Below are 20384 nucleotides of genomic sequence, written 5' to 3' on the forward strand. Positions count from 1 at the left end.
ATTTATGGGGACATCCACTCCCTTCTAGAAATATAGAACCACACTGACAGCCTTCTGAGCATGCAGTATTTACCCTTGCATAATCCATCCATAATCACTCATGATATATTTTTAGCTTATTTTAGAAGTCATGCTCTTTTTTTTTTTTTTTTTTTACAGAGACAGAGAGTCAGAGAGAGGAATAGACAGGGACAGACAGACAGGAATGGAGAGAGATGAGAAGCATCAATCATCAGTTTTTCGTTGCGAGTTACGACACCTTTGTTGTTCATTGATTACTTTCTCATATGTGCCTTGATCGTGGGCCTTCAGCAGATTGAGTAACCCCTTGCTCAAGCCAGCGACCTTGGGTTCAAGCTGGTGAGCTTTTTGCTCAAGCCAGATGAGCCCATGCTCAAGCTGGCGACCTCGGGGTCTCAAACCTGGGTCCTCTGCATCCCAGTCCGACGCTCTATTCACTGCGCCACCGCCTGATCAGGCCTTCAGAAGCCATGCTCTTTGATGAATTTGATTTCATTTCCATTTCTCAATACCTCTTTTCAATCAAGTACTGAGCTGCAAAGAGGCTCGCCAGGTTTTTAAACCAGCATTCACCCTTTTTCCTCCTTAGGTGACTTTGACATGTATAATAAAAAAGCCATGAGCCCTAACACTGCTCCAATTTCCAAATCTTCACCAAAAATCAATGAGAAAACTGTCTTTTACTGAGATACAATTTATACCATAAAATTAACTTGTCATATATACAATTCAATGATTTTTAAAGGCTTAGCTTTTGTTAGTTCTTTCTTATGTCTGATCTACATTCTTCTTGCTGCCCAGTTTCTCAGGGTAATTAATAACTGAATGGCCTTCTTGGTATAATTTTTAGGCTAAAATATTTGACCATTTACATTCTGGCACTGTAATCTCAGGAGCTCACACGCACCTGCAAGTTGGTTGGGTCTTTGTAATTCTCATCAGATGCAATCTGAAGTTTCTCCTGAATCCACTTCTCCAGCTCCTCAGCATCTCGCTGGAAAAACTGGAACCGATAGGAGTCCTCGAGCTTCTGGCGCCGAAGGGTTGAGAGCTCCTTGAAGCGGTGGTATCTGTCCAGGACCTGCTGCCGCCTCTCCTGGATGTCCTCTGCTGTCTCCAGCACTTTGACCCCACTCGGGTCCATTTTCTGAAAAGACAGAATGCCCTGAGATAAGCACAAGACACCAAAATAGATTTAATGGAACTTTTCCTCTCTGAAGGAAAGAAAAAAATCGTCAGGTGGCCCTTTAGACAAATGAATTGGGAAGGCAGCCTTTTCTCAGGATCTAACAACAAAGCCCAATCCTGTCCCTTTGGAAAAAATAGCTATCTGTGCCCTGCATGTGGGTCCCTCAGAAGATGCCTAAGCGAAATGGCAATGAAACCAGGAGAAAAATATGAACAGAACTACGGTTTATACTCTCAATTCTATAAGAGCTTTGAGAATTCAAAGCAAATGCTGACTTTAGTATTCAAAGAATTTTTGTGACATCCATTCAAAAATTCTTTTATCTGGTCCGTGTACTTCATTATGTGGAGATTGGATAGAATCTATTCTTAGTTAAGTCAGCTTTTCGAGCTTTCTAGATCTCAGCCTGTTATTCAATGAAGAAAAATAAATGATTATGGGCCCTGGCCAGGGGGCTCAGGGGGAGAAAGCATCATCCTGGTGCGCCAAGGTTGCAGGTTTGATCCCCAGACAGGGCACGTATGAGAAGCAATCAATAAGTGCACAACTAAATGGAACAGCCAAGTGGAACGAGCTGGTGCTTCTCTCTCTCCCCCCAACCTTCCTCTCTCTCTCTCAAATCAATGGGAAAATTTAAAAAAAAGAAAAAGAAATGATTATAAAGTAAGTCCTTAATATCAATAACCAATTGAATTTTCCTAGTGCGAAGTCATGATTTCTGAGTCACGCCAAAATGTCAATGCTACATACAGGTCTTCTTCAGGCTACCAGAGAGCCCGGGCAGTGAACAGGCTGACTTTCATCTGAATGTGCTCAATTAAAAGAAAAATCACAGGACCCGGGTTCGATTCCCGGCCAGGGCACACAGGGGAAGCGCCCATTTGCTTCTCCACCCCTCCGCCGCGCTTTCCTCTCTGTCTCTCTCTTCCCCTCCCGCAGCCAAGGCTCCATTGGAGCAAAGATGGCCCGGGCACTGGGGATGGCTCTGTGGCCTCTGCCTCAGGCGCTAGAGTGGCTCTGGTCGCAATATGGCGACGCCCAGGATGGGCAGAGCATCGCCCCCTGGTGGGCAGAGCGTCGCCCCTGGTGGGCGTGCCGGGTGGATCCCGGTTGGGCGCATGCGGGAGTCTGTCTGTCTCTCCCTGTTTCCAGCTTCAGAAAAATGGAAAAAAGAAAAAAAAAGAAAAATCACAGTGTGCCTTTAAAAAGGATGGTTAAATATGTCCTACTGTACGACTCTCTGTTATTGGGGAAAGCAAGGAGACTACATAAGCCTGGCATCAATTTTATTATCTTTTTTATAGAGAGGAGAGATAAAGCAAGGGGTGGGGGAAGAAGCAGGATCAACTCATAGTAGCTGCTTCTCATATGTGCCTAAACCAGGCAAGCCCAGGGTTTCGAACTGGCAACCTCAGCGTTCCAGGTCGACGCTTTACCCAATGAGCCATCACTGGTTAGGCAGCATCAATTTCAAGTTCACCACAGTGCAGGTTAACAGGGTAGGTGGTATTACCCCATAACACTCAATCTGCCCCAACTTCAGACCCTCATATTTCTGAAAAATTCACCAAATTTTAATGTTATAAGAAAACCTATGGGCCTGACCAGGCAGTGGCGCAGTGGATAGAGCATCAGACTGGAATGTGGAGGACCTGGGTTCTAGACCCTGTGGTTGCCAGCTTGAGTGCAGGCTCATCTGATTTGAGCAAAAGCTCACCAGCTTGGACCCAAGGTCCCTGGCTTGAGCAAGGGGTTACTCAGTCTGCTGAAGGTCCACAGTCAAGGCACATATGAGAAAGCAATCAGTGAACAACTAAGGTGTCACAACAAAAAATTGATCATTAATGCGTCTAATCTCTCTCCGTTCCTGTCTGTCTGTCCCTGTCTATCCCTCTCACTCTCTCTCTCTCTCTCTTTGTAAAAAAAAAAAAGAAAAAAGAAAACCTATGGGACAAATATATAGTGATAGAAATTATTTCCCTGGCCTGACCTGTGGTGGTGCAGTGGATAAAGCGTCGACTTGGAAATGCTGAGGTCGCCGGTTCGAAACCCTGGGCTTGCCTGGTCAAGGCACATATGGGAGTTGATGCTTCCAGCTCCTCCCCCCCTTCTCTCTCTCTGTCTCTCTCCTCCCTCCCTCTCTCTCTCTCTCTCCCCCCCCTCTAAAATGAATAAATAAAAAAATTAAAAAATTTAAAAAAAGAAATGATTTGCCTGACCAGGCGGTTGCACAGTGAATAGAGCATCAGGCGGAGGACCCAGGTTCGAGACCCCAAGGTCGCCACCTTGAGCGTGGGCTCATCAGGTTTGAGCAAGGCTCACCAGCTTGAGCCCAAGGTCACTGGCTCGAGCAAGGAGTCACTCGGTCTGCTGGAGCCCCTCAGTAAATGCATATATGATAAAGCAATCAATGAACAACTAAGGAACCACAACGAAGAATTGATGCTTCTCGTCTCTCTCCCTTCCTGTCCATCCCTATCTGTCCTTCTCTCTCTGACTCTCTGTCTCTGCCACACACACAAAAAAGAAAATGATTTGACTTTGGTGAGGGGTATACAACATAATCAACAGTTATGAAGTTCAAACGCTACAGAAATGTTCACCTGAAACCTATGTACTCTTACTGATCAATGTCATCCTGTTAAATTCAATTTTCTAAATAAAAATTTATTTTTTTGTATTTTTCTGAAGTTGGAAACGGGGAGGCAGTCAGACTCCTGCATGCGCCTGACTGGGATCCACCTGGCACGCCCACCACGGGGCGATGCTCTGCCCATCTGGGGCGTTGCTCTGTTGCAATCAGAGCTATTCTAGCGCCTGAGGCAGAGGCCACAGAGCCATCTTCAGCGCCTGGGCCAACTTTGCTCCAATGGAGCCTTGGCTATGGGAGGGGAAGAGAGAGACAGAGAGGAAGGAGAGGGGGAGGGGTGGAGAAGCAGATGGGTGCTTCTCCCGTGTGCCCTGGCCCGGAATCGAACCCAGGACTCCTGCACGCCAGGCTGACGCTCTATCACTGAGCCAACCGGCCAGGGCCTAAATAAAATTTTTATAGCCTTTTTTATTTTTTATTTATTTATTTTTTATTTATTCATTTTAGAGAGGAGAGAGAGAGGGAGAGAGAGACAGAGACAGGGGAGGAGCTGGAAGCATCAACTCCCGTATGTGCCTTGACCAGGCAAGCCCAGGGTTTCGAACCGGCAACCTTAGCATTTTCAGGTCGACGCTTTATCCACTGCGCCACCACAGGTCAGGCATAAAATTTTTAAAAGAAAGAAAAAGAGAGAAGAAGGAAAATAAAACCTGACCTGTTTATGGGAGAAACCTAGAACATGCTACCTGCTCTTCTCAAGAATAAGTCATTTTTATTCTCTAACCAAGGGACTCAGTACAAATGAATGACAAAGAGCTTTAAAACTGGTCCATAACACGTGACCCTGCATGAGCCACCTTCCCTCTCTATGCCTCAATTTCTGAGAATGACTAAAAATAGCAGGTGAAAATGAGATGGTCCCAAGACCCTTCCAATTTAAAAATTACATTCTACAGAGAAGATTCTGAGATTTGGTAAAGAAACTGACCGGAAAAGCTTACCAGTCTCTCCAGCTCTCATTCTAATTTACTTATGTAAGGTATGAAACGTGTTGCCCAGGAAACATCTGAGAGCTCTTCCAGCCCGGCCCCGCCTGGCCCAGCCCAGCTACTGGGAAAGGACCAACAGGCTGAGGCTTAGGCATGGAAGTCGGTTCAGGTGCCCCCAACCCACATCCAGCTCGAGAAAAACAACATTGGTGAGATCTAGGCCAGGTCCACATTTCCAGCTCTTCAGGGGTTAAAGCAGCTCCAAGAAGTCTGTACTTCATCAACGCTGAGGGCCACCTTTCTGTGAAGAGACTACCTTCCTAGGAAAGGGACCGCGAGGTGATTTTAGACGTATCACCATTCCTTCTAAATGATTCTCCATGCATTAACCAGTTCTTTTTTTTTTTTTCTTTCTTTTTTTACCACTCAGACTGCATCCTCTCCCTCTTACTCTCCCAAAGGAAAAGAAGAACGATCATCAATGGCAAAAGGCAGTTGCACAAGCAACACCAACAGCCGGCTTCACGCTCAGGAGAGAACACTGCAATTCCTCCTCGTGGTTTTGGGTGCTCTACACGACAGAGAAATCTCTCTAGTAACAAACTATAGAAATGATCCCTGAAAGTATAGTCTTTAACCAGTTCTTTTTGTTGATTGTTTTTCTCCCACAAAGTCCAACTTATTTATTTTACTATAAAAAGAAACATATCCTTTGCGATGTTGCACCCATGCTTTAAGACCCTTTTTGGCTCCCTTCTGAGAGGGGCAAGAACCCACCCCTTCCAGCAGGCCCTTCTATCTGGTCCAGCATGCCTGACTGGTACTCTCGTCATGACCCCTACCCTCTTGGCATGGAGAAAGAGTCTTTCTCCTCCCAAACACATGATTCTCTTAAAAGACTCCAAGCCATTTGCACAGGTGTCCTTTGCCTAAAATGTTCTCTGTCCCTTTACTGCTTGGAAAACTCCTATTCACACCTCAGGACACAGCTGAAGTGATTCAGTGGCAGAATCCTGCCTCTTTACCAAGCTGTACACACCCTCCCTCCCTCCCTCCCTCCTCCTCAGATTGAATCACACTTTTCTGTGGTTTTACAAAGCACTCGTACATACTTCCCACGGAATGATCAGACTGAGCGATCTAATCTTTGTATCCTGATCCCTAGCTCACACAGTCATTAGAAATGTGTGTCGAGCCTGACCAGGCAGTGGCGCAGTGGATAGAGCGTCGGACTGGGATGCAGAGGACCCAGGTTCAAGACCCTGAGGTCGCCAACTTGAGCGCGGGCTCATCTGGTTTGAGCAAAATCCCACCAGCTTGAACCCAAGGTCACTGGCTCCAGCAAGGGGTCACTCGGTCGGCTGAAGGCCCGTGGTCAAGGCACATATGAGAAAGCAATCTATGAACTAAGGTGTTGCAATGTGTAATGAAAACTAATGATTGATGCTTCTCATCTCTCTCCGTTCCTGTCTGTCCGTCTATCCCTCTCTCTGACTCACTCTCTGTCTCTGTTAAAAAAAAAAATGTGTGGCCCTGGCCGGTTGGCTCAGCGGTAGAGCGTCGGCCTGGCGTGAGGGGGACCCGGGTTCGATTCCCGGCCAGGGCACATAGGAGAAGCGCCCATTTGCTTCTCCACCCCCACCCCCTCCTTCCTCTCTCTCTCTTCCCCTCCCGCAGCCAAGGCTCCATTGGAGCAAAGATGGCCCGGGCGCTGGGGATGGCTCCTTGGCCTCTGCCCCAGGTGCTAGAGTGGCTCTGGTTGCGGCAAAGCAACGCCCCAGAGGGGCAGAGCGTCGCCCCTGGTGGGCGTGCCGGGTGGATCCCGGTCGGGCGCATGCGGGAGTCTGTCTGACTGTCTCTCCCCGTTTCCAGCTTCAGAAAAATACAAAAAAAAAAAAAAAAAAAAGTGTGTCAAATCATGAGGAGGAGCTACAGCCCCAGCTTATTTGTAAAGAGCAGGGAGAGAGCTCACTAGTCTACCCAAGCTTTGTTTTCCATATGGCCGAACTGGAATTCTAGCCAGGTAAAAGCTCGATTCCTGACAAGAACTGCAAATGGCCCTGGCCACATAGCTCGGTTGGTTGGAGCATCGTCCTAAAGCACAGAGGGTCAGTTCGATCCCCAGTCAGGGCACATACAGGAACAGCTCAATGTTCTTAAAAAAGAAGACTAGCAGCCTGACTTGTGTTGGCGCAGTGGATAAAGCGTTGACCTGGAACATCTGAGGTTGCCAGTTCGAAACCCTGCACTTGCCTGGTCAAGGCACATATAGGAATTGATGTATCCTGCTCCTCCCCCTTCTCTCTCTCTCTCCTCTCTAAAATAAATAAATAAATAAATAAATAAATAAATAAATAAATTTAAAAAAAAGAAGAATAGCAAATGAAGAATCTACACAACCAGGTGGTACCCTGAGGAACAAGTCTGGATTACTAATCCTAGACTGACCACAGGGAAATTTATGCTGAGAAGTTAGTTGCTCTTTTCACTCTGGTAGGGTGGGACTTCAGGGTAATAAAGCTCAGGAAGGTAAGTTTTGAATCATCCAATAAATAGCTGTGCTTGAAGAAAATGTTTTCTATTTTTAAAACGGGCTTCAGGAGAGTCCTTAAGACCAAGGGCTGAGGGTAACCTAAAAATGAAATGTCTGCCCAGAGTGGACTTTCTGTAGTAACACTGAGTCACAGGAAGACCATCTGTTCGCACTGCTGCCCGCTGGAGTGCACCAGCCCGGCTGGAGAAGGCCAATCCCAACAGGGTCACAACCATCACCTGCCATGTTTACTACAATACAATGGACACTGGACTCCTCTCACTGACCTGCACTGTCTGCTCCAGCTGTAGCTCCCAGCAAACTCCCCCACCAACCTGTTACCTGCCCTGGGCAGGGTCCACTTTCCAGCTCAAAATGTTCCCTTTGCAGGCCCTGGCCGGTTGGCTCAGTGGTAGAGTGTCGGCCTGGCGTGCAGGAGTCCCGGGTCCAATTCCCAGCCAGGGCACACAGGAGAAGCGCCCATCTGCTTCTCCACCCCTCCCCCTTTCCTTCCTCTCTGTCTCTCTCTTCCCCTCCCGCAGCCGAGGCTCCATTGGAGCAAAGTTGGCCCGGACGCTGAGGATGGCTCTATGGCCTCTACCTCAGGCGCTAGAATGGCTCTGGTTGCAACAGAGCAACGCCCCAGATAGGCAGAGCATTGCCCCCTGGTGGGCATGCCAGGTGGATCCTGGTCGGGCGCATGTGGGAGTCTGTCTGCCTCCCTGTTTCCAACTTCAGAAAAATACAAAAAAAAAAAAAAAGTTCCCTTTGCAGGAACATTCTCTTCCCTCCCTCCCAACTCCACCACTTACTAGCACGAACCTTCTGGTGTAAGGCAGGGAACTCCCTTGTCCCCGCGGAGGTCCTCACTCTCAGTGCTCTACCAAGCACCATCACCTCTGCCATAGAATTACTGTTTTCGCCCTGCCCTTTTTTTAAGTTTTTTAGGGAATTCAGAGTTCCCAAGGAAGTATAAAAAAGGCTTTATCATTACTCTGACACAGAACTTAGTGCATATCAGAGTCAATTTCATTCTAAACTTAGGGAAACACTGTCAGTTCATTGTTAAGTATACAGGACATAAGGTCACCTACTCAGCAGGTGGTAGAGCCCAGGGTGACCCAGGATGTTCTAGTTCCCAGACTAGCATGCTAGAACCAGTACTCCTGAACATGACTGGAGCTGACATACTTTCTTTTTTTTTCTCAAAGTGAGAAGTGTGGGGTGGGGGGGAGGCAGGCAGACAGACAGATTCCCACATGCACCTGACCATGATCCACCCGGCATGCCCAGCAGGGGGTGATGCTCTGCTCCTCTGGGGTGTTGCTTCGCTGTGATCAGAGCCATTCTAGCGCCTGAGGCGGAGGCCATGGAGCTGTCCTCAGTGCCCGGGCCAACTTTGCTCCAATGGAGTCTTAGCTGTGGGAGGGGAAGAGAGAGACAGAGAAAGGAGAGGGGGAGGGGTGGAGAAGAAGATGGCCGCTTCTCCTGTGTGCCCTGGCTGAGAATTGAACCCGGGACTCCCGCACGTTGAGCCGACGCTTCTCCTTTTCTTTTTTAAATGTACTGATTTTTACAGAAACAGAGAAAAAGGAAGAAGCATTCATTTGTTGTTCCACTTAGCTATGCATTCATTGGCTGCTTCCCATAAGTACCCTGACTAGGAATTCATCCTGCAACCTTGTTATTTTGGGATGACACTCTGAGCTAACCAGTTATTTACTAATTCCTTTCACATCCCCAGTTATAGGAGAAAAGGTGGGTGAAAGATGTATTAATCATTAAAACACCTAAATTCATTTTCTATTTTTTTTTTTTTTTAGCCTTTAATGTCTTTATTACTCCAGAGCCTCATCTTTTATTTAGCCTTCTGACTCTGTGCTTGTGCTTTCAGCACTTTCACAACGATTTTCTGCTCCTCAATAAGGAAAGCACGCTTGATCCTGTCACGCACACATTTAGCACACATGGATCCACCATAGGCCCTGCTTACATGTTTTTTCGTTTTAGACAACCTCATTAGAACTTTAGGTCTTACAGCACGAACTCCACGAAGCCGGCCTGGGCACACCCCACATGCAGATTTTGGTGCTTTCCCAACCTTCTTGGTATAAAGGTAAACAATCCGATTACCAGGGGTTCGGGACAGTCTGGTTTTGTTAGAGGCTGTATTGTAGGACAGCCTCCGCCGGTATGTCAAACGCTGGACCATTGTGACTGCCTTAAAGACGCCGTCCCGGGAAGAGGAAAAGGGCTCATTTTCTATTTTTAAAAGACTTAGTCTTTGTAAATCAGTAAACAATTACGGTTAAGCATAATTTATAGCCTGACCAGGCGGTGGCGCAGTGGATAGAGCATCGGACTGGGATGCCGAGGACCCAGGTTCGAGACCCCAAGGTCACCAGCTTGAGCGCGGGTTCATCTGGTTTGAACAAAGCTCACCAGCTTGGACCCAAGTTCGCTGGCTTGAGTAAGGGGTTACTCAGTCTGCTAAAGGCCTGCGGTCAAGGCACATATGAGAAAGCAGTCAATGAACAACTAAGATATCACAACGAAAAACTGATGGTTGATACTTCTCATCTCTCTCCGTTCCTGTCTGTCTGTCCCTGTCTATCCCTCTCTCTGACTCTCTCTGTTAAAAAAAAAAAAAAAGCATAATAATTTATAAACTTCCCTTGTCCTTATCCCTCAGGAAACAGTTAAGATGAAAAAAAGGCAGGAAATTGTGTCTAATTCGCTTGCTTACAGACTGTTCTTGTAAAGAAACTTTCCAAGGGAGGTTCGTCTGAGAACAACTACACTGCACGTGAGCTCCTGCAAGGTGTCTTAAGTCTTTAACATCTATGGTGTTTCTCCGCACATCACAGGATTCACTGAATTTCTAAAGGCTTTTAGCTGCTATGGAAATTGCCATGAAATCACATCGGGGAGCAGCCCTTTACAATGAAAAATAGAATCCCTAACATAACACTGCACAGGCTCCACCTGATCAAGTCCCCCTGCTTGGGTCCAGCTTGCCAACTTGGCCCTACCAATCCAGGGAGTCAGTCCAGCGAGGCCCTGCTGGAATTAACCAACCTAAAAGGCCCTCTTTGTCACCCCAGTGAAGTAGAATGAGTCAATTCTATACCAAGTGCTTTGGTCAGGCAATAATGGACTTTTCTTTCCTGCAGTAGATCAGCTGACGTCAGGAGGCAGGAGCTCTGCCAAGCCACACTGGCTGTGTCTGGGGAGCTGGGCATCTGAAAGTCATCAACTCTCTCCCACTGCTGCTGGCATCCCAGCTGTTCATCTGTGTGATTACAGGGGCCTTCGATTATAGATTAATAGGAGTTTCCCCTTCCCTTAACCTGACAGGGCACTGTCTCTAGTTTACAAACTCCATTTCTGCTCCTAAAAGGGTATTTCCATAGGCTATATTAAACACAGGAAATATTTTCAGATCACCAACCAAAGGCACAGTACTATATAACCTCTCACCCCAAACTGTGAGAGCGAGTGGCATTCCTCGGGCTCTGCCTGCGCACCACGTCCCCTTAATGGCTGAGGCCGCAGGAACTCCACCCCTGCCCTGAAATATGTAGCTGACTGATAAGGCAGACTCCACAGAGAATGTTCCAGGCTGCTCCCAGACTTGATGGGATTAATGTCTCTGAAGAGCCAGAAGGAAAGACTCTGGGAAAAGTGCCATTAAAAAACTGTCTCCAGGCCCTGGCCGGTTGGCTCAGCGGTAGAGCGTCGGCCTAGAGTGCGGAGGACCCGGGTTCAATTCCCGGCCAGGGCACACAGGAGAAGCGCCCATTTGCTTCTCCACCCCTCCGCCGCACTTTCCTCTCTGTCTCTCTCTTCCCCTCCCGCAGCCAAGGCTCCATTGGAGCAAAGATGGCCCAGGCGTTGAAGATGGCTCTGTGGCTTCTGCCTCAGGCGCTAGAGTGGCACTGGTCGCAACATGGTGAAGCCCAGGATGGGCAGAGCATTGCCCCCTGTTGGGCAGAGCATCGCCCCTGGTGGGCGTGCCGGGTGGATCCCAGTCCGGCGCGTGCGGGAGTCTGTCTGACTGTCTCTCCCTGTTTCCAGCTTCAGAAAAATGCAAAAAAAAAAAAACTATCTCCAGCCCTGGCCGTTTGGCTCAGTGGTAGAGCGTAGGCCTGGCGTGCAGAAGTCCTGGGTTCAATTCCCGGCCAGGGCACACAGGAGAAGCGCCCATCTGCTTCTCCACCCCTCCCTCTCTCCTTCCTCTCTGTCTCTCTCTTCCCCTCCCGCAGCTGAGGCTCCATTGGAGCAAAGATGGCCCGGGCGCTGGGGATGGCTCCTTGGCCTCTGCCCCAGGCGCTAGAGTGGCTCTGGTCGCAACAGAGCGACCCCGGAGGGGCAGAGCCTCGCCCTCTGGTGGGCAGAGCCTCGCCCCCTGGTGGGCGTGCCGGGTGGATCCCGGTCGGGCGCATGCGGGAGTCTGTCTGACTGTCTCTCCCCATTTCCAGCTTCAGAAAAATACAAAAAAAAAAAAAATCTCCAAGGCCCTGGCTGGCTGGCTTGCTCAGGGGATAGAGCAGGGGTCAGGAACCTATGGCTCGTGAGCCAGATGTGGCTCTTTTGATGGCTGCATCTGGCTCGCAGACAAATCTTTAATAAAAAACAATGTTAAAAATATAAAACATTCTTATGTATTATAATCCATTCATTTCCTACCGCTCATGTTCATGGTTGTGGGTGGCTGGAGCCAATCACAGCTGTCCTCCGGGACAACACCAAATTTTTATTGGATAATGTGTAACGTACACGGGTCGTTGTATGGCTCTCATGGAATTACATTTTAAAATATGTGGTGTTCATGGCTCTCTCAGCCAAAAAGGTTCCCGATCCCTGAGATAGGGCATCAGCCTAGAGAATGGACATCACAGGGTTGATTTCCAGTCAGGGCACACAGGAAAAGTGACCATCTGCTTTTCTTTCCTTCCCTTTTCCCCTTTTCTCTCTCTTCCCCTCCCACAGCCAGTGGCTCGATTGGTTTAAACGTGGCCATGAGCTCTGGGGATAACTCGGTTGGTCCAAGCGTCAGCCTCAGGTGCTAAAAATAGCTAGGTTGAGTCAAGCATCAGCCCTAGACAAGAGTTGCCAAGTAGATCCTGGTTGGAGCACATGTGGGAGTCTGTATTCCCTCCTCTCACCTAAAATAAAAAAAAGAAAAAAATCTCCAAGGCCTTGGCTGGGCAGCTCAGTTGGTTAGAGTACTGGCCTAATACACCAAGGTTGTGGGTTTGATGCCAGGTCAGGGCACATACAAAAATCTACCAAGGAAGGCATAAAAAATCAGAACAAATCGATGTTTCTCTCTTAAAAAAAAAAAAGTCAGCCTGACCAGGCGGTGACGCAGTGGATAGAGCATCGGACTCGGATGCGGAGGACCCCGGTTCAAGACCCCAAGGTCATCAGCTTGAGCGCAGGCTCATCTGGTTTGAGCAAAGCTCACCAGCTTGGACCCAAGGTTACTGGCTTGAGCAAGGGGTTACTTGGTCTGCTGTAGCCCCACGGTCAAGGCACATATGAGAAAGCAATCAATGAACAACTAATGTGTCAGAACGAAAAACTGATGATTGATGCTTCTCATCTCTCTCCGTTCCTGTCTGTCCCTATCTATCACTCTCTCTGACTCTCGCTCTGTCTCTGTAAAAACAAACAAAAAAACACACAATCTCCACTCATAGCAGCTTATCTATCTATTCCACTGACTGCCTAAAATCCTGCACAGAAGCTGACTTTCTACCACTGCAGTCAACTGACTGCTTATCTCAAAGTAGCCATTCAGCTCTGATTTGGCCAGTCAAGTCCATGTACACGATGAACAAGGGAGTGGAAATAAAGTGCTGACTGTATTCTCTGTATGTTTAAGAACTAGCTCCCCATTTACGATAACTGGAGAAAAAGGTCATTTTTTTTTTTAAACAGAGAGAGGGATAGATAGGGTCAGACAGACAGGAACAGAGAGAGATAAGAAGTATCAATCATCAGTTTTTCATTGCAACACCTTAATTGTTCATTGATTGCTTTCTTATATGTGCCTTGACTGGAGGGTCTTCAGCAGACCGTGTAACCCCTTGCTCGAGCCAGCGACCTTGGGGTCTCGAACCTGGGTCCTACACATGCTCTATTCACTGCGCCACCGCCAGGTCAGGCGAAAAAGGTCATATTTTTGCAAACATCATTGGGCATGGCTGCAGATACAGGCTAAGTTATACATGCTGCAATGCAGCAGTCAAAATGCTGGCTGCATCCTTCAGCAAGTCATGCGCCCTGATCTCAGGGGATAACACAGGAATTACAATAATGTCCTCTATTGAAATTAATAAAGAGAACCTGTCAACCTTCTCACAATACTGCTAAGATATCTGAGAAGAAAAAGAAGGGTCTAACGATTTGAATCTGGGCCAGAAAGTTCTGGTTTAATCCAAAGATATAACATGCCTAAGAATGACTCTTCATATCAAAACAAATTTATATACATTGTCAACTGAACATGGAGACCTAATAAAGAGACTAGCCATTAATATCTTTGTCTTCTTGACAAATGCCAAGAGACAGTTGTTTGAGGCAGTACTTGGCACTTACAGAATTTTAAACACTTTAACCTAATCTACAGAAACTACATGCCCCACTATGCCAGGAGACAGAGCTGTCTTTGGTGGGGAGAGAAAGTGGGTGGGACAGACACTGTTAAGCAACAGAAAAAACTGCAGATACAAGCATTTTCAAACCAAAGGCCAAATGCGTTGGCCTCTGCAAACTTGGCACCTACAGTGGGTGGTTTAGAGCACCCTCACCCTGATCTGGGAGAGGAGGAGAACTTCACTGTCAGTTTCTCTAGGGAACCCCAGAAGTGCTTAAAACTGTCGTGAGGAAGAAAGGAGTCCCTTTAAAACAAAGCCTTGGGGCTGCCACCATTTTGACCGGCTGAAAGTGCTGGATGTAAGAGGCCTTGGGAATACTACATAATAAAATTTGATTGCAGGCAGGACACATACACAGTTTTGCAAGGAAAGGAATTTAAGGAACTAACAGGATGAGATTGTTTGGCTCCATGGAAAGAATTCATGAACATCACCCTAAGCAAAAGGTCACAGAAATCATTCATCAGCTTTGTTTTTGCTGCTTAGTCAGGAGCCCAAAGGTGCAGAACCAACAAGGGTCTTTTCCAAGGGCTTCTAAAGAAAGCTAGCTTATTACCACCTTTTATATTTCCAAAGCCAGAGAATTTTACATCCATGGATGTGGAAGGGTTCCCCCAAGAACAAACCACCAAAAAATGGGCTAGCACTCATAACGGTTTTATACCAATTGAGTCTCAGATCAAATGAATTAACTCAAAAAGTCAACTCAGCTGCAGATTTTAGTGGCAGATCTGCTGATAAACAGAGGTAAACATTCCATAAATTAAGAGTTCTAACTATGAAAAAAAAAATCTTTGTTTAAACCACATTCCAATGCAGAATGTGGGTTTGCATGTCAGCCTCCAAATTGATGAATTCCGTTCAACTCATTAACCAGATTCTGCAGAGGTGAGCAGGGACTTAGCTTTAAGAAGGCGACAGGCTCATACTGCATTGCCTCAGAACCCAGACACACAGTGAGGTTGTGAAAACTTCCTTCTGCATGCCCCTCAAATAGCACCTTGTTACTTACCTGTTAACCTGTAAATTTTAGATGAGAGGTGTTTAAGCGCAAAACATTGTTACTGAGATTCAGAACAGGAGAATGCTGTGATTGACCCATTTTTATAAACCCCATTTAAATAATTAACCAGTCTGATTTATACAACAGTTTGCCTTGCCTTTATTACCCAGAATCACTAGACAATTTGCAAAGCTTGTATTTCTCCTTATGGGATTATCAAGACATTAATTTTAACCATTTCTCTTTTTGAAAAAGGTCCCATGTAGCGAACACTCAAAAAATGTACATAAACACAACAGATATCTATCAAGCTTTTTTTTTTAAAATAGAAAATGCAAGCTCCATTTTGTCACAAGGATTGTGGCAGAAAAAAAAATAAGTCAACAGGAACAGGAAACACCCAAGTTTACAATATTTGTCAAATTTAAAAATACTATTTTTACTACATTTTCAGATATCTAAGATAATCTGTTTAGTCCCTTGGTTTTTAAGAACCAAGTAGCCATCAATTAAAAACAACAAAAATAAACAGCAAACACTACATGCAAACACCAGAAGGATGATAAGAAATAATATATTCATGCCTTAAAGAGAGGAAGGTAAAGAAAAAAACAAAAAAACAGGCGGCTTTGGAAATTTCAGAATAAATTCACTAAGACTTCTGTTCATATAACACCAAAACCCCCCAACCAACCAACCAAACAAAACAACCCCTAAAAGAAACCTGAACAGAAATCATGCAGGCAGAGTTGTCCCCTCTCTCTGGATCATTCCACCTCTTTGACACAAAAGTGTCTTCACTGCAAACCAGGCAAAACCGAAAAGGCAATGCATTTCCTGCATGCTAGTCAAATACCTGGACTCTGCGCTTACGAAACGATGACAACATGACGGAGGAATGTGGCGTCTAAAAGGGTGGGGGAAGAGCAAGATAACAAGCTTCTGAGGGCAAACGGAACAAAATCATTTCAAAACAGACCCTTCAAAATATATGAATACAGTTACAAAATCAAATTTTAGATCGTTTCCCAGTGCCTTCTAAATCCCACCAGGGAGTTAACACGCGAAAGAGAACCAGGGTTATCTGGTCTTAGGAGTCCCTATCTCTCTAAATGTGCTACTTTGGCCAAGTCATACCTCCTTTTGGGCCTCCGTTTCCTCGCTTGTCAAGTAAAGTAATACTGAGTATACTTTTTAACACTAAAAGCCCTGATGAATTGAGATTCCTAAGACTAGATGATTCCTAAATCCCCTTCCATTTAGTAATAAAATAGCATTATTTCACAAAATCATCAGAAACAAGAAACAGGACTTGGGCCTGGTTTAGGAGTCCACTTCTACTAAATACCATTTCCTGTTTAAAACAGGGACAGGAGAAATAATGCAAAAAAGATGGAAGGGCGGTCCAAGAGCAGCTGCTCCAGTCCACTGGCCCGGTGATCAGCGTGATCAGCTATAGCAGTTCCTCCTGCATTCCTGGAGTCAGCATTTGCTACCACGGCAACAAATTGAATTCTTTTCCCTACTCTGACCACAGCTGATGGACCACAGCTGATAAGCTGCAGCAGACGGAGCTGCATAACTAGCAGGCCTGGAATAGCCCACAGAAGACTGATTAACACCAGGCCAGCTTCATGCCCACTGTCTATAGTGTTGCAGGTTTGGCAACGACTATTCCTGACATCCACTTCTCAGGATCGGCAGCAGGGCCTTCCCTTTGGGATGAAGGCAGGTAAGGAAAAGGAGAGAAAATTCTAACCCAGGGAACCACCTAAACCTGTTCATCAGATTGCTTGATGAGCTTGTATTAGAGCCAGTGGCAGATCAGATTTCTCCAGTTATTAGATTACCACAAAACACACTGCCATAGACCAAAAGCATATCAGAGAATGCTACTGAGCTGATGGTTACCGCTAAGAACTGCTTCACACCTGTCCCGTACAGAGCAAATCCTCCTGCCCGGTCTCGCCTCTCCATCCAGGTCCCTGGATAACAGCTAACACACTTTGAATAATTACTGGCCCAGTTACCAAAAAGGGCTTATTGTTAATTTCCTGCACAGAGGCCCTCACTGCATCACATTTTTCTCCTGCAGCACATTTTTTAAACTTTGACTTCATTTTGACCTTTCAAAATCTAAGACATCAGCGGCAACAAAACCTAAAATGACTGGTTTGTGGAGTTGGAACCTTGGCTAAATGGCTTTATACAGCTGAGTGTGCCTACTGCTCTTCTTAAGATTTTGTTTCCTGGCTGCAAGACACCCCCACCCTTCCATCTTTGATACATTCTGTTTTAGTTAAGTTCAATCCGTTAGGAAAGTCCAATTGCTATGACGACGCATTTTCTCAACACATTATGAAAATACTTCACATGGTCTCTCTTCTATTCTTCCCTAACAGCCATGATGGTAAGTTTTTCTAAAATACCATGATGAAGACAGAACAAAGGGCCTACAGATTTCAGGATCTATTACATAAAAAGGACGTGGTAAGGTGTTGCAGCGATTCAAGCATCACCTCAAATCAGTTTTCTGATCTAGTCAAGCTTTTAATTTAAAATTCTAGCCTTAACCTTAACAAACCTTTATTAACATACATTTTACCCTAGTACATCAGAGAGACTTTTTAAAAGCAATTTTCTTTGGAAAACATCTAATCAAATTCAAGGACGGCTTTCAAACAAAAGGCTGTTCTATCATTCATTCAGCACCGGAATGGATATAGGAATTTTTGACAAATAATACACTGCCCTGACTCGAAATTCCCGGTCTCGGGGGAAAAAAACAAAACTAAGCTATTAAAGTTATTTGATTTGGGTCTCACACAAAACAAGAGCCGCAGCTATTTGTTATTTACAAGCAAAATCACAACTCGGTAGAAAAGAAATATTTATTATGAGCGGAAAAAAGGAGATGGCCAGCCTCGAACCTTTTGCGTCTAGAAAGAAGGCCAAGAATCGCCAAACGGGATGAAATGAACATCAAGGAGCCCTTCACCTTATAAGCTCTCGGCTCTTTCTCCTTCAAGGGCTGAGCCGGCACTGCCTGTCGGGATTTGGGGGAAGGAGCTGCAGAAGTCGCTCCCCGCCGAGGAAGGGGACGGTGGGGGAAGCGCTTTGCAGCAAGGGGAATGGTGACCGACCACCCTGACCGAGGAGCCCCCGCCCCACCTGCCGCCACCGGATGAGGCAGGGCGGGGCCGCAGCCAGGCTGGGGCGGGGGGCGGGGAGGGACCCGGCGGCCTCGCCACCCCCTCCACCCAGTCAATGACATTCCAGCCGCCAGCGCCCAGCCTCGGCCCGGCTGCTTCTCCGCAGCCCACGCGCCACGAGCCGGTCGCGACCGGCTCCCCCGGCTCCCCACCCGACGGAGGGAGCAGCAAGGCCCGCCCGGCTCACCTGTCCGCGCGCTGGCCCCGCCCCTCCCCCGGGGCTCCCTGGCTCCCCGCCCAGGGGTCGGCTGTCCTACGGCCCCGCTTCCGCCCGCGCTCCCCCGCTCCCTGTCTCACCGGCTCCTGCGGGTGAAGGAGCGGGTGCGTGGGCCTGGGGGCTGCTGAGGGAACCGACACTATCCTCCGTGGCCTCCGCTCCTCGCCGTTCGCTCCGCAGCGGGTAGTGGCGGCGACGCGCGCGCCCCGCCTCTTTTATAGGCGGCCACGCGCGTTCCGGCAGCGGGCGGGCGCGAGCGCAAGGAAAGCGCCCCGACCCGGCGGGGCGGGGGCGAGCTCCAGCTAGCAGAGGGGGCGGAGCTTCCGCCGGCTCGCCTCCCGACCGCCGGACGGAAAGGGCCGAGCGCTCCCGGAAGGAGTCGAAACCGTGGTGCGGAGGAAAGTCGACTGCAGGAGCGCTGCCGAGGACCGGGCACGGGTGCGCGCGCCAGTGTGGGGGGTCGATGGTGCAGAGGAGTCGCGGCCTCCTCCTGGGCAGGCCGAGATGCTCCGACCGCCCCGCCCTCCCCGCAGCTCGGATCCTCCAATCCTGCCCCACCCCGCCCTGCAGAGACTCTTCTGCACCCCACCCCGCCACCTTCCACCCCTGGGAACCTTTCCAGGACTGCAGCGAAGGGCGCGGCAGGGGCCATCGCTGCGGTCTAGCTGGGGATGCTGCGCGCCCCGACCGGAAAAACTCCCAGTCCCAAAGGATGAGATCACCGTGTGCTTCTCTTCCTCCTGCCCACTTTCCCTAAGAGACGTCTGGGACCGGGGGCGCAAGTCAGCCTGCGCTGGGGGTGGGGGTAATTTGAGGTCAGAAACCGAGAATAATTTGGGGGCTCCGGGTTTGAGGAGGTGGTAAGAAAAGGCCAAATCCGATCATAAAAAAATAAAGTTAACAACTCTGGAATTGAAGTCTGTCATTCTGGCATTTGGAGAGTTAATAATTCCTTCTATTGTTACAGCAGAAGCTTCCTCACGGGTCACCAGTAGAATTAGGATGCATTAGTCCTATTTTCTAAACAAGACATTAAGGTTCTTCCTGCCACAATTAATTGAACTTTTCCTCATGTACCAGGCACTATGCTAAGCATTTCATGTACTAGCTTTCTTTTTTTAAAATTTTGTAGTAATGTTGAGGTAGGTATTATTTCCCCGTTTTGTAAATGAGCACACTGACGAGGTAGCTAGGTATCTTGCTTGCCATCAGGCAGCTAGCAAGAGGAAAAGCTGATTTGAATCAGTCAGAACCTTCTCTTAAATAGTATGTGGTAGGCCCTGGCCTGCTGGCTCAGCGGTAGAGCCTCGGCCTGGCGTGCAGGAATCCCGGGTTCAATTCCCAGCCAGGGCACACAGAAGAAGCACCCATTTGCTTCTCCACCCCTCCCTCTCTCTTTCCTCTCTGTCTCTCTCTTCTCTCTCTTCCCCTCCAGCAGCTAAGGCTCCATTGGAGCAAAGTTGACCCGGGAGCTGAGGATGGCTCCATGGCCTCTGCCTCAGGCGCTAGAATGGCTCTGGTTGAGACAGAGCAACGCCCCAGATGGGCAGAACATCACCCCCTGGTCAGCATGCCAGGTGGATCCCGGTCAGGCACATGCAGGAGTCTGTCTGACTGCCTCCCCATTTCCAACTTCAGAAAAATACAAAAAAAATAAAAATTAAAAATAAAATAAAAAAGAAAAATACAAAAAATAGTATACGGTAATGGATGCTGGGTGCCCAGAAAAGAGAGGAGGATTTCTGGAATTTCTGTTCTTTATACTCTTGGCAGTTAGAGGGCCTGGCTCTAAACTCTAGCCAGAGCCCTGCGTTAAGATGCACTTTCCCCACCCCTACCGGGGTGACAGCTGGGCCACAAGCCATTGGGAGTAACACCTGGATCATTCCTGAGCTGCAGGGCAGACCAGGAGCCCTGCAGCTCAGGAAGGCCTCAGCCAAGCAGCCTTCCTCTTTAAATAAATCC

The 20384-nt window shown here is 47.7% G+C and overlaps 2 protein-coding genes and 2 non-coding genes across 13 annotated transcripts in view; 1 reads left to right on the forward strand and 3 right to left on the reverse strand.

The window, feature by feature from the left end:
- Positions 1-18669, reverse strand: part of SPTAN1 (spectrin alpha, non-erythrocytic 1) — a 79617-nt gene extending 60948 nt beyond the window's left edge. For 3 of the 10 annotated variants that reach the window (XM_066256035.1, XM_066256030.1, XM_066256029.1), the window contains exons 1-3: positions 18500-18668; positions 15847-15897; positions 929-1168 (exon numbers count right to left, since the gene is read on the reverse strand). In XM_066256035.1, coding sequence (XP_066112132.1) covers positions 929-1168; positions 15847-15879 — 273 coding nt within the window. In that variant the 5' untranslated portion in view covers positions 15880-15897; positions 18500-18668. Of the gene's footprint in view, positions 1-928; positions 1169-15714; positions 15796-15846; positions 15898-18499 lie in introns of those variants that run through there. The other 7 variants (XM_066256038.1, XM_066256036.1, XM_066256039.1 and 4 more) reach the window with 5 other exon arrangements.
- LOC136327746 (small nucleolar RNA U3) lies at positions 5211-5423 on the reverse strand. The gene has a single exon (XR_010729868.1). It is a non-coding gene; the product is annotated as a small nucleolar RNA U3 (small nucleolar RNA).
- LOC136322724 (large ribosomal subunit protein eL34) lies at positions 9171-9570 on the reverse strand. The gene has a single exon (XM_066254626.1). It carries the CDS (start codon positions 9532-9534, stop codon positions 9181-9183), a length of 354 nt encoding a protein of 117 aa, XP_066110723.1. The 5' UTR covers positions 9535-9570; the 3' UTR covers positions 9171-9180.
- On the forward strand, positions 11031-11106 carry TRNAS-AGA (transfer RNA serine (anticodon AGA)). The gene has a single exon. It is a non-coding gene; the product is annotated as a tRNA-Ser (tRNA).
- Positions 18670-20384: the final 1715 nt, after the last annotated feature.

This window comes from Saccopteryx bilineata, chromosome 2 (assembly GCF_036850765.1).
Source record: "Saccopteryx bilineata isolate mSacBil1 chromosome 2, mSacBil1_pri_phased_curated, whole genome shotgun sequence".
Classification (NCBI taxonomy): domain Eukaryota; kingdom Metazoa; phylum Chordata; class Mammalia; order Chiroptera; family Emballonuridae; genus Saccopteryx; species Saccopteryx bilineata.

What these genes read in the sequence shown, in the direction of transcription:
- LOC136322724 (XM_066254626.1), bottom strand. Translation starts at nt 9,534, where the DNA reads ATGGTCCAGCGTTTGACATACCGGCGGAGGCTGTCCTACAATACAGCC.